At 35.9% G+C, this 15,155-nt stretch overlaps 2 protein-coding genes across 5 annotated transcripts; both read left to right on the top strand.

The window, feature by feature from the left end:
* The first annotated feature begins 232 nt into the window (after positions 1-232).
* On the top strand, positions 233-5,055 carry LOC142549511 (uncharacterized). 4 transcript variants are annotated; one of them, XM_075658486.1, is made up of 6 exons: positions 233-551; positions 1,009-1,249; positions 1,677-1,756; positions 2,047-3,687; positions 3,789-3,957; positions 4,050-5,055. In XM_075658486.1, the coding sequence occupies exons 2-6, from the start codon at positions 1,111-1,113 to the stop codon at positions 4,685-4,687; spliced, it is 2,667 nt and encodes an 888-aa protein (XP_075514601.1). In that variant the 5' UTR covers positions 233-551; positions 1,009-1,110; the 3' UTR covers positions 4,688-5,055. The 4 variants fall into 4 exon arrangements, with proteins under 4 accessions (XP_075514601.1, XP_075514602.1, XP_075514604.1 ...); XM_075658487.1 differs by lacking the exon at positions 1,009-1,249 and having other exon boundaries at positions 233-485; XM_075658489.1 differs by lacking the exon at positions 1,009-1,249 and having other exon boundaries at positions 233-485; positions 2,027-3,687.
* Positions 5,056-6,253: 1,198 nt separating this feature from the next.
* LOC142549510 (WUSCHEL-related homeobox 8-like) lies at positions 6,254-9,089 on the top strand. Its single transcript, XM_075658484.1, has 3 exons — positions 6,254-6,517; positions 7,753-8,268; positions 8,686-9,089. Exons 1-3 carry the CDS (start codon positions 6,334-6,336, stop codon positions 8,763-8,765), a joined length of 780 nt encoding a protein of 259 aa, XP_075514599.1. The 5' UTR covers positions 6,254-6,333; the 3' UTR covers positions 8,766-9,089.
* The last annotated feature ends 6,066 nt before the right edge of the window (positions 9,090-15,155 follow it).

Genomic DNA, 15,155 nt, shown 5'->3' with positions numbered 1-15,155 from the left:
ATTAAACTCGAACCTGTCCCGCTATGTCTAATTTCTTAGTTGGAGAGAGGCGCTATGTCTGATTTCTTAGTTGGAGAGAGGGCAAACTCGCCATTTCATTGCGTGAAAAAGGCTGCGGCCGCGCTGTCTTCCGAATGATCCTGGACTTTATCATGTGGATGGAATCAGGTACATCTACCCATCCTGCACCGAGCCAATCCCGATTCGTACTTGTTCGCGTCTCAATATTACACTCTGTTGTGACCCCAGCAGTCATCTTAGAGTCACGATCGTCATCATTCCTTCATTCATTCATAATAACAAATTGAAAGAAACAAAGCGAAAGAGAGGCGACTTCTTAGTTGCTTTTTGGTGCTGTGATTTCCATCAATGGGTTGTCATGCTTAAAGCAATATTCTTCTCCTCTTCTTTCTTCCCTTGATATTGAGATGTTTGAGCTCTTTCTGGGAAGTCCGGAATCATGGGAACTTAACAGATTCTGCAAGGTTTGATTGGTCTCGATCAGAGCTTTCTGTTGCAAAGTCTTTAATGCATTTACGATGGTTTAGTTAGTTCTATTGATAAGTAAGTTTCGGTTCTTTAATCATGTCATTCGGACTTTCGGGGTGCTCGAATCGATCGCTAGTTATAATTGTTTTTCAGTTTTAATGTTTGCCCACTACGGTTGTTGGTGCTTGGATTTTAGCTCGACCAGTTATCTGCTTGAAGTGTTTTTGATTGGAAGTGGTTGAATAAAGAGCAATGTGAATGGTCAAATATTTATAAGTAGTGTACAGATTCACTCTTTGGTCTTCTTTGTGATCTTTCATCTACCCTTTAATAAATACTTAGATTACTGTTGAAATGATCAGTTCTTGATCAAGAATGTAGATTCCGTGAGGGAATGATGCCATGTAATTTTTGGTTGTTGGAACCTTTTTAATTGATCCCTATATTTATTTTCTTAGATTAGATTTCAAAACCTTTCTACATTTTGATCTCACGCCACTTGTTTCTCAATTTCTTCAGGATTTGATTGTCTTGCAATCATAAATCATTTCTTCTGACGAAATAATGCGGCGATGAATACTTGGGCTTGTCACGTAATTAGTTGGAGAATAGTTATATTGCATGGGAAGCTTGCTCCCCCTTCTTGATGTTAATGAGAATGCCGTGGTGAAAAAAGTTCTTTTGGATAAGAGCCAAGTTGATGGAGAGTGTCACCCTTTTCTTAATGAATGTAAAGAAGATAAACAGAACAAGAGACTTGGTAAATCATAACGCGTTAGCCTACCTAGTCCCGAATGGGCATGGAATGTGTAGCATTTTAGGATCAATCAATCGAATTGGGATGATGAGTTAAGGATACTAATTTGCTTGTACTCTCTCCGTCTCACTTGTCCTTTAATTACCAATGGAGCGCACTTAAGCAAGTTGAGGGTTGGGTTTTTGTAAGCTTATCCTTGAAAGGAAAAAAATCAAATATAAGACCTTGAACTTTCACCTGTTGATAATTTTCCTTGCCTGAATATGCATTTAGCAGTCAATGTATTTGAAACTGAGTAATGTTAGAAAACTTGCCTGAAGGGTTGGTTATTTATGCATTTTTCATTCAGTAAGTAGATGTGGTGATATGATATTGAATCCTTTTTATGTGCTAAGTCTGAAAAGTTCATATCTTTGTTCGCATTTTTCAGGCTTGAAGGCACCTAGGAACAGTTTGGAACTTCCATTGGAGACATCCAATGGCTTACGTGCTTTGAAAGATGATTTACAGGTGAGCAAGCATTGCCTTGTTTAGACTTTTATCATCTTTTGTGTAGTTCTTTGTGCGAGAGTGTGTGTGTGTGTTGCTTAAGTAGTTTTTACTTGATAATAATGATGGTCAACTTTTTTGGCACTGGTTTCGTCTCTCTTTGATGAGCATTGACATTTTATTTTCTCCGGATGTTCCATTCTTGTTCCCGCTGCTAAAGCTTAGCACAAACAATTTTTCTAATACCAAAAAGATGCTGCTTATTCCTGTGTTTACTGTGATACCATTTAGTGTTTGCCGCATGTGTTCAGTATTCTTGTCGCATGACAAAGGAATCATCTAGCAAGAACTGTTTTCCTATAAAGACATTGATGAGTGAAGAGATTTCTAGAAGGACAAGCACAAACCAAACTTTACCCAGTGTCGTGGCTCGTCTAATGGGAGTCGAGATGTTACCTTTCGATTCTAAATCAGAGGCACAACTGGGTGAAATAAAAAATAAACCCCCGGCCAGCAAGTTGTTAGACAAGGAATGGCCAGAAAAGAGATCAAATATCTCTCAACAGCTGGTGTTTGGTTCTGTTGGCCACTATAGAGACAGCTATTCTGATATGTGCAGCAGTCGCGTGCAGGTGAACAAGTGTAAGACCCGGGAGCATCCTCAAGAGGAAGAACTGCAGAAGTTTAAAAAAGAATTTGAAGCATGGCAAGCAACAAGATTTAAGGAATGTTCAAAGAATGTAGAATTTAGCAGCAATCCAAACCAGTTGATAGCGCAAGCTGACCTTAACAGAGAAAAGATTATTTTCTATGCTAATTCTAAGAGAACCTCGACTTGTGAGAGGATTAATAAACCTAAGGATTTTGCGGTTCGTCCAAATGAAACACCTGCTTTACAGAGCTGCAAAAAGAAAAACAAATATTACTCGTCTGATGAGAAGAATTCTCTACGTTCAAATGCTATGACAAGAACGTACTATAGTGATTATCAACCGATGAATTCTAATAGGTTACTGGATATGGCTTCAGCGTCTGCCGAGATTGTTATTCGGAGACCTGGCCCTGCCGCGATGGGTCTTAATGAAGATTCATGGAATAGTACTCCCTGCACTAGTCAGTATAGAGGTAGTGTAGAAGATTTTCTTGAAGAGGTGAAGGAAAGGCTGAATTTCGAGTTGAACGGTAAAAGCTCTAAAAGGAGCTCCACTGCTAGAGGAGGTGGAATCGAGACTCCTTATTGGGAAAAACCTTCTGAATCAAGACAAATAGCTCAGAATTTAGCTCAAGAAGTAAGGGAAAGTGCGGTGAATGTTTTGGGGATGGATTTGGTAAGGTCAGAGTCTACAAAATCATATGGAAAAGAAATTTGGTTTAATGGAACCGGTTCTCCTGAGTTCATTAACAGAGATACGAGGAGATTCTTGGCAGAGAGGTTGAGAAATTTTCTGAAAGGAGAAACAAATCAAGAAATTCCAACCGCTGACCGCTATAGATCAAAATTGTTGATATCAAATAATAATAAGGGCAGAACTGGACGCTCAAGATACCCCAACAAGTTTACTAACGAACCAGAAAAGCCAAATAGGCCTTTCAGACGGGAGCTTGAGGGTAGTAAAATGTACCCAAAAGAACAGTCTCCTCAAAGCCTGATGCGGACTTTGTCTGCTCCAGTATGTGGATCGCCATTCGGAAAACTCCTCCTTGAGGATCACCATATCTTAACTGGAGCCCAAATAAGAAGAAAGCTTGAAATTATTGATCAAGTCTCAACAAAAACCAAGAAACAGAATAAGGAAACGTTCAGCATCAGGGAAAAGGTTTCGACACTTACAGGGAAACTGTTTCTTCACAGGAGAGTTAAGTCAACAGAGGAACCACATCAAATTAAAAACGACCTGTTCAGAGATATCACGAGCGGACCAACTGTGTTGATGGGTTTCTTTGAGACAAATGTGAGTGGTGTCTTCTTAAAATCTCAACTTTATTCATTTCTGAGAATTTTGATGTATTTGCATATCTGAGTTAACTTGGCTCTTCTGTAATTTTGATGTAGGAGAATTCAACTGAAGTGCCACCAAGCCCTGCATCTGTGTGCAGCTGTAGTCACGATGAGTTCTGGAGGCCAATGGATAACTCAAGCCCATTATCATCCTCAGATGTACATCAACTGGAGGATAGTGATATGCCTTCTGTGTTCAGAGAAATAAACTCAAATTTGAATGGTCGGTTTATGGATATTAAACCGAGTTTTCTGTTATATTTTACAAATCGCTTCAGCTGGTTTTTTTTTTCTTTTTGGTTTCGGATAATGCAGAGTTGCGGAAGAAACTGAACCAACTTGAATGTGCTGATCCAGAGGAGGATATAAATGAACAGCGGCCAAGTGAAGTAGAAGCGGACGTAGAGAATCAAGATGAAGCCTACATCAAAGATTTGCTCATTGCGGCAGGTTTGTATGATGGTTCGTATAACCGTTCTTTGTCGAATTGGAACCCAATGGGTAAGCCTATTAGCAACCATGTCTTTGAAGAAGTGGAAGATTCTTACAGAACAACAACTAAGGTTGATGAAATTTGTTCAAAATATCAAAAACTAAATCACAAGATGATTTTTGACTTGTTAAATGAAGTACTTCCAAACATTCTTAGGCCATCCATAAACCAGTCGAGATATATGGCAAAGGCTTTTGGTTATGTACATAAGATTCCATTAGGAAATAAGCTTCTGTTTCACGTATGGGAATTTATACGGCTCTATGTGAACCCGCCATCCGATAAATCATATTATGCTCTTGATAGTCTGCTAACCCGGGATTGGAAGTTGAGTACATTGTCCCATTTGATCGACGATGATATAAACTCTATCGGTCGAGAGATTGAATCTCAGATCATGAAAGAACTGATCGAAGAAATGGTTGAGGATATGGAACGACGACTTCCTGAAAAAATTTGAATCAGTAGTGGTTCCCTAGTTATCTTCTTGTCTTACAGGTTGGATTGCTAGGAGATATGATTGAATAATGGTGGAACATGATGATGAAATCTTGCTTTGTCAAGGGATTTTTGCAAGAACTTGTGCCCAATAATAAGGGAAAATTGTGTGTAAGTACCGAGTAGCTTGACAAAGGGGGCTTACATGAAATTGTGTGTTCATGTTGAGGGTTACATAGATAGCAGAGGCAGTGTAGATTGGTAGTTTTTCAATGGTTTTTTGTCTGCGTGTTTGTCCTCTTTTAGATAACTTCATTTGTTCCCATTTTTTTGTCAAAATCTTGTTGTCGTGAACAGGAAAAGTTGTAGTGTGTAAAATGCAGGTTTGAAACTACAAATCAGGTTTTATAATTGTGCCAATTCCATTTGTTACAGCAGAGCCACTGCCAAAACCTTATGGTATGTTTGGATCAATGAATTAGAATTATGGATTTTACTACAATTCTATATTCCTTTTTCATGAATATATAAAAAATTTTAAAAAAAAATTAGATACAACTTGACAGGTACGTACAAACATGCTAATATTTAGATTTGATTGTTCGAATGAAAATAATAACACACACAATTAGAAAATTAATATAATGCGTATCATATTATGGGCCCTCAAGTCCTTGAATTTAAGCTAACGAGAGTGAGTCTCCTTATGGAATATCACTAATATATACCTAGTGTGTGTGCGTGTGTGTGTATATATATATATTGAAAATTAAATATTCATATCATCAAATCGAAAAATCCCGAGTTACAATACAAAAAAATCAAGGTGGAATATTTTCATCTAGCCAATGTAAATGAGAAGAGCTATTGAATGCTCTGCGAGCAAGAAAATGTGTCATACTATTTGCCGAGCGATTCATATGCTTGATCGACAAAAAATGATGCATATGCTTGATCAACACAAAATGATTCACTAAGAACGTAGAATTAGCTTCAAGAGCCAATACACCCAAAGAACCAGCTACCATAACTGGGTTGAGAACTACAGGAACCGCCTCTTTGGAATCTGAATAGATACAAAGAGAAGATACGCCTACCTATAAACACATATATATACCACAACGTATAGCCAATATTTCAGCTTCAAGGACATTACTCAGGATTATGGATTATAAGAACATATGCACCTCTAGTTACTCCATGTAAATCTCTATATTCAAATAATACACAATAGTACAATTTATTATCTGTTACCTAAGTTTTAGATTTAATTTAAACTAATAATGACAATCATTCATTCCTAAAATATAATTTTATCCACATGGGTTTATTTTGTGAACTAGTTAAAATTCCTAGACCACAAAAATATCCATGAACTTTATTAATTTTTCTCATTTTATATTATATATTATTTTCCGACGCCAAAAAAAAAAAATAAAAAGAATATCGGCGCTAATTGGGGGCATTCATGTCCATATATTAGTATATTATAAATTGGATTATTTTATACTATAGTCGGGAGATTATTTCAGTCAAATATTAATTTTTGGATTATTATGTAAATCACACGTGTCATGTAATTTTCGATCATTTTGCTTGACTTTCTCGTTACCTTTTCTGTCCCACTTCTCCACTCTTTTTCTTCACCGAATTCACACTATTTGAATAATGGAGTGGGAAAAACCGCCGCTGCAGGGGGAGGATTTCAACGGCGGAGGTGGGGGGATGTTTGTGAAGGTGATGACCGACGAGCAAATGGAAGAACTCCGCAAGCAGATAGCAGTTTACGCTACGATTTGCGAGCAGCTCGTTGAATTGCACGAATCCCTCACTTCCCAAAACGATCTCGCTGGTATCAAATACACTGAACGCCCTTGCTTTTTTTTTTTGTGCAGTTCTATCTCTTGTCTAATTCTTAAGTTTATCATTTGATTGTAAATTATACTTGATGTGGATTAATTTGTCACTTTTTTTGAATCAACCGATGAGTTCTTCACGGTTTTCTGTTGAAATTGCTGGTAAATAATGCTTGTGCTGCTGATTTCGTGCTTTACTTGTTCTTGATATTTTTTATCTTCTGGAATTTTAATGTTGATGTTCCTTTTTTCACTCTTTTTTCTGGATAGTTTTTATATTTTATTGATGCTTTCTGATAGTTTTTATATTTTATTGATGCTTTCTCTACATATTTTTGTACTTGTTGGATAACTACAAACTTGAGGGATAATAGTTGCTTAGTTGAATGCAAATTCGTCACTATGTGTGGGTGGTATTTATCTTTAGATTGATAATTGGTATACGGTAAATTTTGGATATATTTTTAGGCTCTACTAATGTTAGGTGAAACTTTTATTTGACTCCTATCGTGGAGTAGAGAGTGGCTAATTGCTGTCGCCAATGATAGCCAGCAGGCGAGGTCACCATTCACGGTCTTAAATTTACCTATGATAGATTATAGATATTTTGTGTAAATATCGACTTTAGATGTTATTTCACTCTCTTTATTTGATAAACCTTTGATGTTTTACTCTTCTCCTCCAAAGATGAATTCCTGTCTCTGCTGGCTATAAAGAGTAACAAGTGGAAGTATTGTTTTCCATTAAAATTTGTTGTGATACTATGAAACGACCACCATAGAATGTTGAGTTTGTGTCATATCTACTGCCCAGGACTATGTTGCTTCACAGTCTTCTTTTGTTCCAAATGGTTTACAATGAATAAGCAATGAAATGCATATCCGCTTGCTTGTTGATCTGAAATTAGATGTTACGGGTTTGGGTTAAGGGTGTAGTGTGGTGGGCACAAATAGGGTACCAGGGTAGTTATATAAAAAAATAATAAAAGAGGGGTTTAGTTATTTTGGGGGTAGTTTTTGGTTTGGAAGTAACGTTGCTGGTAGTTGCTAGGGAGAGAAAAACATTCTGGGAGAATATTTTCTGCTCTTAGGGGCCGTACTCTGTGTGAGGGTTGGTCATTATCTTAGGTAATTGTTATATTTTGGTTAATAAATTACAGTTTCTTTTATAATTGTGTTTGAGTTGTATCATTAGACCATTATTGTTGACAAATTTGGTGTTACTGCATCAGGAGTGAGGTTTGGAAACCCATACTGTGACCCCTTGATAACATCTGGAACCCTCAAAATTACTGGCAGACAGCGTTGGACCCCGACACCTACCCAGCTTCAGCATCTGGAGCACTTATTCGATCAAGGGAACGGTACTCCAAGCAAGCAGAAGATCAAAGAAATAACCACAGAGTTGTCACAACACGGGCAGATTTCTGAAACAAATGTCTATAATTGGTTTCAAAATAGACGTGCTCGGTCAAAAAGGAAGCAACATGCTGCACCGACAGCAAACAATGTTGACTCGGAAGTTGAGACAGATGTTGAGTCACCTGATGAGAAGACGAAGAAGCCTGAGGAATCCCAGCCTCCACACATCTTAACTTCAAAGTCTGAGGATCTAAGCTTTCAAAGTTCTCAGGGTACTGCTGCAATTCATCATGTGGATGCACATGTCAGTAAATCTGAATCCATGCTGCCTCCTGAAGGCAGCGCCACTCTTGGTGGTAGTTTTGGGCAAACATCATTTTATGGAAGTATGTTATTGAATTCAAGTACTTATTTTCTACATTGCAGTTCCTGCTTCCTACCTGGCATGCAACTTTCAACAATGGAAGAAATAGTTTCCTATTTTTTGTAATTTCATATCTGACAAGTAAATATTTAAAATCTTCACGATCTGCTCTTTTAATGTTGGATCTTTAGGTGGCTTTAACCATCCTATGTTTTAGGTAAAAAAATCAAGTAATTTCCTCCAACTGAGAGGAGATTTTGGTCAAACACCGCCTTTCAGATCAAGGGCATTTGAAAATAAAAAAAACACGAATTTGTTATTAATCTTGCTCGTGTATTGGATATGTTTTGATCATATATTCCTTGGACCATAGCTACTCTTATTTGGCATATAATACGTTCTAACACTTACTTTATTTTCATGAAATTGCTTTACACAGGAATGGACAGCTTGATAGGGAAATTGGAATTTCCAGGAAACTATGATCCTTACTTACACCAGGATGACTTCATGGCTTGATAACCAAATGCATCTCTTTGATACATTGAAACTCAAGTAGATCCTGAAAGTCGAGTACTACGCTGTCTTCATGTAAATATCCAAGTCTGCAAATGATACCGAAATCTGCTCACGCGATACTATTACTTGGCGTTGGTAAGGATATTAGTTTCTTTCTGAACAACCCCTACAACTCTCCCGTCGATATTCTTGTTCAGTAAGCCGTGTTCATGTTTTCGTGTTTTTTGGTCTTTATACTTCTAATAGGACATCTTTGATTTGCCACTGTCTTTTTCCGTGCATACGAACATTATAACAATTCATGGTAGAGTCACCATTTTAGCATATCTTGCAATAGTTTTGCAGAATGTTGTCTTATTAATTGCATATGCATTTTTGTTTGAAAATGTTAGAAAAGCGGAAACTTGGATTATGTTTGTTTTTGTTTCTTTTAAAACAATTTTGTCTTTACAAATAAAAAATGATATTACTATCATTTTCTTTAAAAATTTACTTCCACATCGAGCATTCACTAGTGAATCGACGCACAATATTTTTTATAATTCATTTGGTTTATATTTATTTAAATGAATAGCAAAATTTAATTATAAAATATAGTTATGAAATACACTGTAATTTTGATATATGAATGAAAAATGAAGATAAAAATATAATTATAAAAAATAGTTAGAGATTACATTGTAATTTTTATACATGTATTTAAAAATAAATAGAAAAAAGAAAGGGAAAAAACCCAGAAATTGTATTTTAATTTGATATATAAATTAAAAAAATAAATAGAAAAAAATGCAGAAATTGAACATGTTACTTGATGCTTAAAAATTAAAGATCCTATCTACTGAGATACAAGTGAAATATAGTATATATTATATTTTAATATTGTACTTATATTTTGCAAATAATCCATATGATATACAAAATTAGTTACCAAAAAAGAAAATATATGGTTTAATTGATTCAGTAAATTGAGTATTTTTCAAAATACAAAATCCATATATATTTCATTCGTCGAAATACTTACTTATATAAGAAATATGAAACAAGTTGTCTGACCCGACTAAATAACTCAAAATTGGAGTTTGAATTTCGTGGAGGGAATGTTTATTTTCTACCCAATAATCTCTCAACTTCTACCCAATATATAATACTAATATTTGGACACACAGCGTTGCGTGTTGTAAATTTTGCCAATAAATTGTTAGAGAAACGTAAGAAAGTTAAAGAGATTTTTGGGATTTTGAAAAGAGTCTCACCATGTTTAGTGACCGCTTTGGTATGTCATTGTTAAACTACAAATAAAGTGAAACCACAAGAGGAGCAAGCATGCAATAAAATTATGTTGGAAATTTTGCTAAATTTATTTGACTAGCAGATTTGCGTAAGAGCATTTTGGAGTGTTTTTGAGTTTTTACCGGTGTTCTAAAAAGCCCGCATAATTAAGCGCATTTATTTATTTTTAAATTTTTTATTTTGAAGGTATGTCTTTTTATTTTAAAATAATAAATTAGGTTTATAATTTAGATATTTATTTTTAAATTTTAATTATAATTAAGCATGTCTGATAATAATTTGACAACCATTTTTTGATGTGATCTTGTTGCAAAAACAAATAAAAATTACAATTTTGAGAATTTTATGTTTTTATAAATATGAGAATTAATGCATCAAACTTAAATTTATCATATTTATGTATTATTTTATTTATTTATTAGCTTGAGATAATTACAACTACACTAAAAATAAAAAACGATTTTTCACGTTTAAGTATGTGCTAATCTCGCTCAAACTTGAAAAACTTGGAGCTCGACATCCACGCTTCGGGACGTTTCACGCTTTCTAGAACCTTGGTTTTTATTGAGTTGATTCTGTCTTCTTGACGCAATAAATGTTTTGAGGATTCCGAAGCCCAATGTCTACTAAATACTTGATGGATTGAGTGAATTTAAATAAGGGGAACTTGTCAAAAAATCTCTATTCTCATTCTCAACTTTCTCTTTACTCCCTACCCCACTAAAACGTTGTTTCAACTCCCCATATCTTTTAAATTTCCAAATTTATCCTTATATCTTTATTTTTGAATAATTGAATTTTCATTTGTAAATAATGGCCCATCATGCTTCCGTAAAATAAATTAAATCTTTTACCTCTTTACCGGAGTACCACCGGGTTATATCCACTGTATTTTACAGACTGCTCCTCACAGCCCAAGCACGCGATCGCAACCAATGGTTACCGACGTAGATTCTTTCAGCAGCACTTGGCACAACCCTAATTCGTTTCCTACCTTAGGGTGTACAATAAAAGATAAAATTTTGAAAATAATACATGAGAGGGGCTAAGAGCAAAGATCTCTTTATTCAAACACCAATATTTTATTAATACATAGTAACCTCCTGTAGAGGAGGAGAAACTTGTTTAGCTATTCACCGTAGCTGAACTCACTACACACATACACTTGAAAGAAAATTATTACAAATGATTTAGAAGAAAAACGAAAAGGTTGATCGATGCCTTCATCTTCCTTCTGCTTTTTTATTTATAGAAGGCTCCCTCGGATTTGAAACTCGGACTTCAAATCTTGATAAGCCTTTACAGCTTGCATATGGACCATGTAGTGGTTGAGTGGTCCCTCCATCTTCTTGAGATGTCTTTCTCTAGATGATTAGTCTAGAAATCAACTTTTCATCTTCTTTTATTTCTCTGATATACCAGTAGAAATGTGTCTATAAGATATCGGTTGTAATCTCATCATCTTTTTCTTTGAACATTTGGACTAATGATCTGAGAGCTTCCAGCTGAGTTCTTTTATACTTGATTCTCTTTTTCAAAACTTTCAGATATAGACAATACATCTTTAAGTTTTGATTTTGGTGTGTTTAACTGGTTCCATTTACCCTTATTTATAGTGTAAAGTTTGGGTCCAGTTTTCTTGTTTGCTTTATTGGATTCCTTTTTTAAATAAAGTATCCAATGTTTTTCCGTCCTTTACCACTCATTATTAGTGGTTCTTGTGTCCTTTTCCACCTGTTATTGGTGGTCTTTTTATTTCCACTCACATGGTGGGTTTTCCTTTTGTTAGTGGGCTAGTCACATGTCCACAATTAACTTTGTCGAGGAATCTTTGGCTTTCGGTGTCCTCGAGGAAAACGTGAATGTGGTCCATCCCCACTTGTGTTTGTATCGGTAAAGTATTTCCGATCAGATCTCGGTTTGAATCCTTTATCGAATTCAGATTCCTTCTGGTTTTGGCATTTTGGACAGATGTTTTCAGATCATCTTCCTACATGTGCCATGTTACAGAATTTCCGACAAGTTTCTTTACTTGCCGGCAGCTTGCTGTTCCACAAAAGATTTCTCTTTTTCTCGAATAAATCTTCTACAAAACTTGTTGTTTTTCATGTCATAGTGTTTAACAGGAATGATCCGTTCACTGAATGATTATAAAATTTGAACGGAAACTTGACTTTGTCCATCTCAGTGAGACAGATCCATAGACCCCAAGCTCTTCTGGTAGAAATGTCATCTTCAGTAATTGAAGTAACCAGGGGTGTTTCTTCTGTCGGAGGATCTTTGATAAATTTCTGAATGTTTGTATCTGGCCTCCTTAACTTGATGAAATGAAAGGCTTCATGTGTACCTTTCCCTGCTGGTTCTGGTGCTGCACTGAAAAAGTATAGCTCCAAAACATCTCCTCTGGACAAATAATCATTATTCGCCCAAGTTTCGTGAACAGTTTCCTAGATCCATTTTGGTAGACCTGAAATTTCCGGAAAGCTGGGTGATGTAGTATAAACTGAGGCAAGAGCCCCGAATTCATACCAAGCTTTGACCTCCTTGGGATATGAATTAGGTTTCATCCATACCCGATGATATTTTCCTGAAACATCAACCATGTTGGTAGCTGGGTTAATGCCAACTCTTGTTTTTAATTTCTCCCAGTTTTGTTGATAAACCTGAAATGGAGAAATTACAGCTTCGTTAGTACCAACCTTAGATTTGCCTTTGTCAGTACGAAGCCTAAGGTTGATCTCTCCCTCTTCAATCCCCGAGGTGAAGGGTTGACTTGAAGACTCAAGATAAGGATCAGGAGTCTCAATTTTTGTTTCAGCCGACTCATCTGGAGATGATCCCGACTTAACACTTGTGCTAGGGGTATTTGAATCCCCTGCTCCAGGTATAGAGTCCTGTACTCGAAAACTCTCCATTTGGGAAACCAATGGCTTCTCAATGCCTTGGAGGATAGGCCTTTGCATTACAGATCATAACTGAGTATATGCCTGTAAACAACCTGTAATTCGATCAGAGACAATTCTCTTATCAGTTTGTTGTAGCATTCCCGCAACTTCTGCGTTAACGGCCAACTTGTTGAACTCGGTTTGAAGCATTTCAAGGTGTTCCCTCAAATGCCTCTACATCTTGATAATAGCATCAATGTCAATGCTGTCCATCTCTTGTTAAAATATCTGCAAGAATATTTTCATGAGATTTTATTATCACAATATCAAAAATATAATTCTGACATAGTGCCTGTCATCTTAATAATCTGACCTTCTCAGGTTTAGACTCAATTCTGTTCCTTAAGAAAGCTTTTACATGTGTATTATCAACCTTCAAAGTAAATTTCTTTGCAAGTAAAAATAATGGTCATTTTTCAAAATCCCTTTTTACTGCATAAAATTCCTTTTCGTTGATATGCCATCTGATGGCTTCTGCATCTGAGAATAACCCACTGCAGTATCTGTATGGTTGTTCTCCATCTGGTGTGAGCTTAGTAAGAACTGCTGTCCACCAATGATCACTGGCATTGGTATATAATATCAGATCATCTTCATCTTGAGGAATCGCCATTTTTGGAAGATTCTTACAAATCTCCTTTAAATAGACAAGTCCTTCTGTGTGTTCTTTTGTCCATATAAATCTTGCATTTTTTTCAATAATGGACTAAACACTTTCCTGTGTTTTGCTAGATTTTTTATAAACATCCCAGCAAAATTAACAACTCCCAGAAAACTTTGAAGTTGTTTCTTGTCTTTGAGACTTTCTGAAAAATTCTGCACATTTTTGACTATGTGGTCTTGCAGAATTATTCCTGACTCATCGATTTCAATTCCGAGGAATTCAATCTTTCTTGTTGCAATGACTGCTTTCTTTTCAGATAAAACTAGTCCCTCTTTTTTACAAACCTTAGAGAAAATCTCCAAGTGTTTAACATGTTCATCAATATTTCTAGATGCTATTAAAACATCGTCAATATAAACAAACATAAACTTAAAATAATCTTTAAAAAGATTATCCATTTTCCTTTGAAATATCTGAGGTGAATTAACAAATCCCATTGGTAATACTTCCCAAATATAATGTCCTTGAGGTGTGGAGAAAGCTGTGAATTTCTTGCTTTCTTCCTGCATCCGAATTTGATAGAATCCGGACTTGCAATCAAACTTTGAGAATATCTTGGCGTTGCGTATGCAACTAATCAAGTGTTCTCTATAAGGTATAAAATACCCATCAAACTCCAGAATTTTATTAATTTCTTGATAATTAATAACCAATCTGGGTTTTCCTCGTTTAATCTCACCATGATTTCTTACCAGGAAACCTGGACTGCTATATGGTGACATACCTGCTTTGATTAAACCAAGGTCCAAATGTTCCTTGATTATACTCTGCATATCCCTTTGATCAATGATATTCATTGGGATAGGCTTGCAACGGACAAATTCATACTCTTTGCCTTCCTTAATCTTAAGGCAAGCTTTGAGTTGATTTCTGTCCCTACCATGCCAAGGGATCTTCATTGTAATTTTCTTTGATCCTCTTCTTGACATCTTCCAATGATACCTTAGATTCGAACTCTACTTCATTTGTTTGTAGAGTTATCTTAAGGCATTCTATATCTTCTGGTTGGAGTACTTGATCTGCTCTTAACTGGAGCATTGTTTCTCCAATCCGTCTAGAATCCTTCATTTTTGGGTTCAGAAGTTGTCCTGAATCACCAAGGTGGTGTCTTTACCTTGTACCAAGGTGTTTGCCCAGCATCGCCAATCATGATTTTTGTCATCTTAATCCATTTACATAAATTAAGATTCTTCTGGAAAAACCTCTTCCAGCAATCTTGGGTAATTCTTCTTCCAAATTATTTGGAAAAACTCCTCGTTTTGCTGTACAGATTCCAGCACCTGAATCAATATAAGCAGCAAAGTATTCTGCATTATATTGTTCATACAACATTCCTACTGGAATGTATATGGAGAATGGACTTGTAGTCATTGGATTTTCCACATCTTATCCTCTGCCATAAAATCCATTCCATATTTTAGTCGTTTCCAAGGTTTGTATTCCTCGAGAAACTCTAGTCCAAGAATCAGTCGATCTGATTTTTTCCCTGGA

This window comes from Primulina tabacum, chromosome 6, assembly GCF_025594145.1.
Source record: "Primulina tabacum isolate GXHZ01 chromosome 6, ASM2559414v2, whole genome shotgun sequence".
Taxonomy (NCBI): domain Eukaryota; kingdom Viridiplantae; phylum Streptophyta; class Magnoliopsida; order Lamiales; family Gesneriaceae; genus Primulina; species Primulina tabacum.
This window is presented reverse-complemented; position numbering and strand designations above follow the sequence as displayed.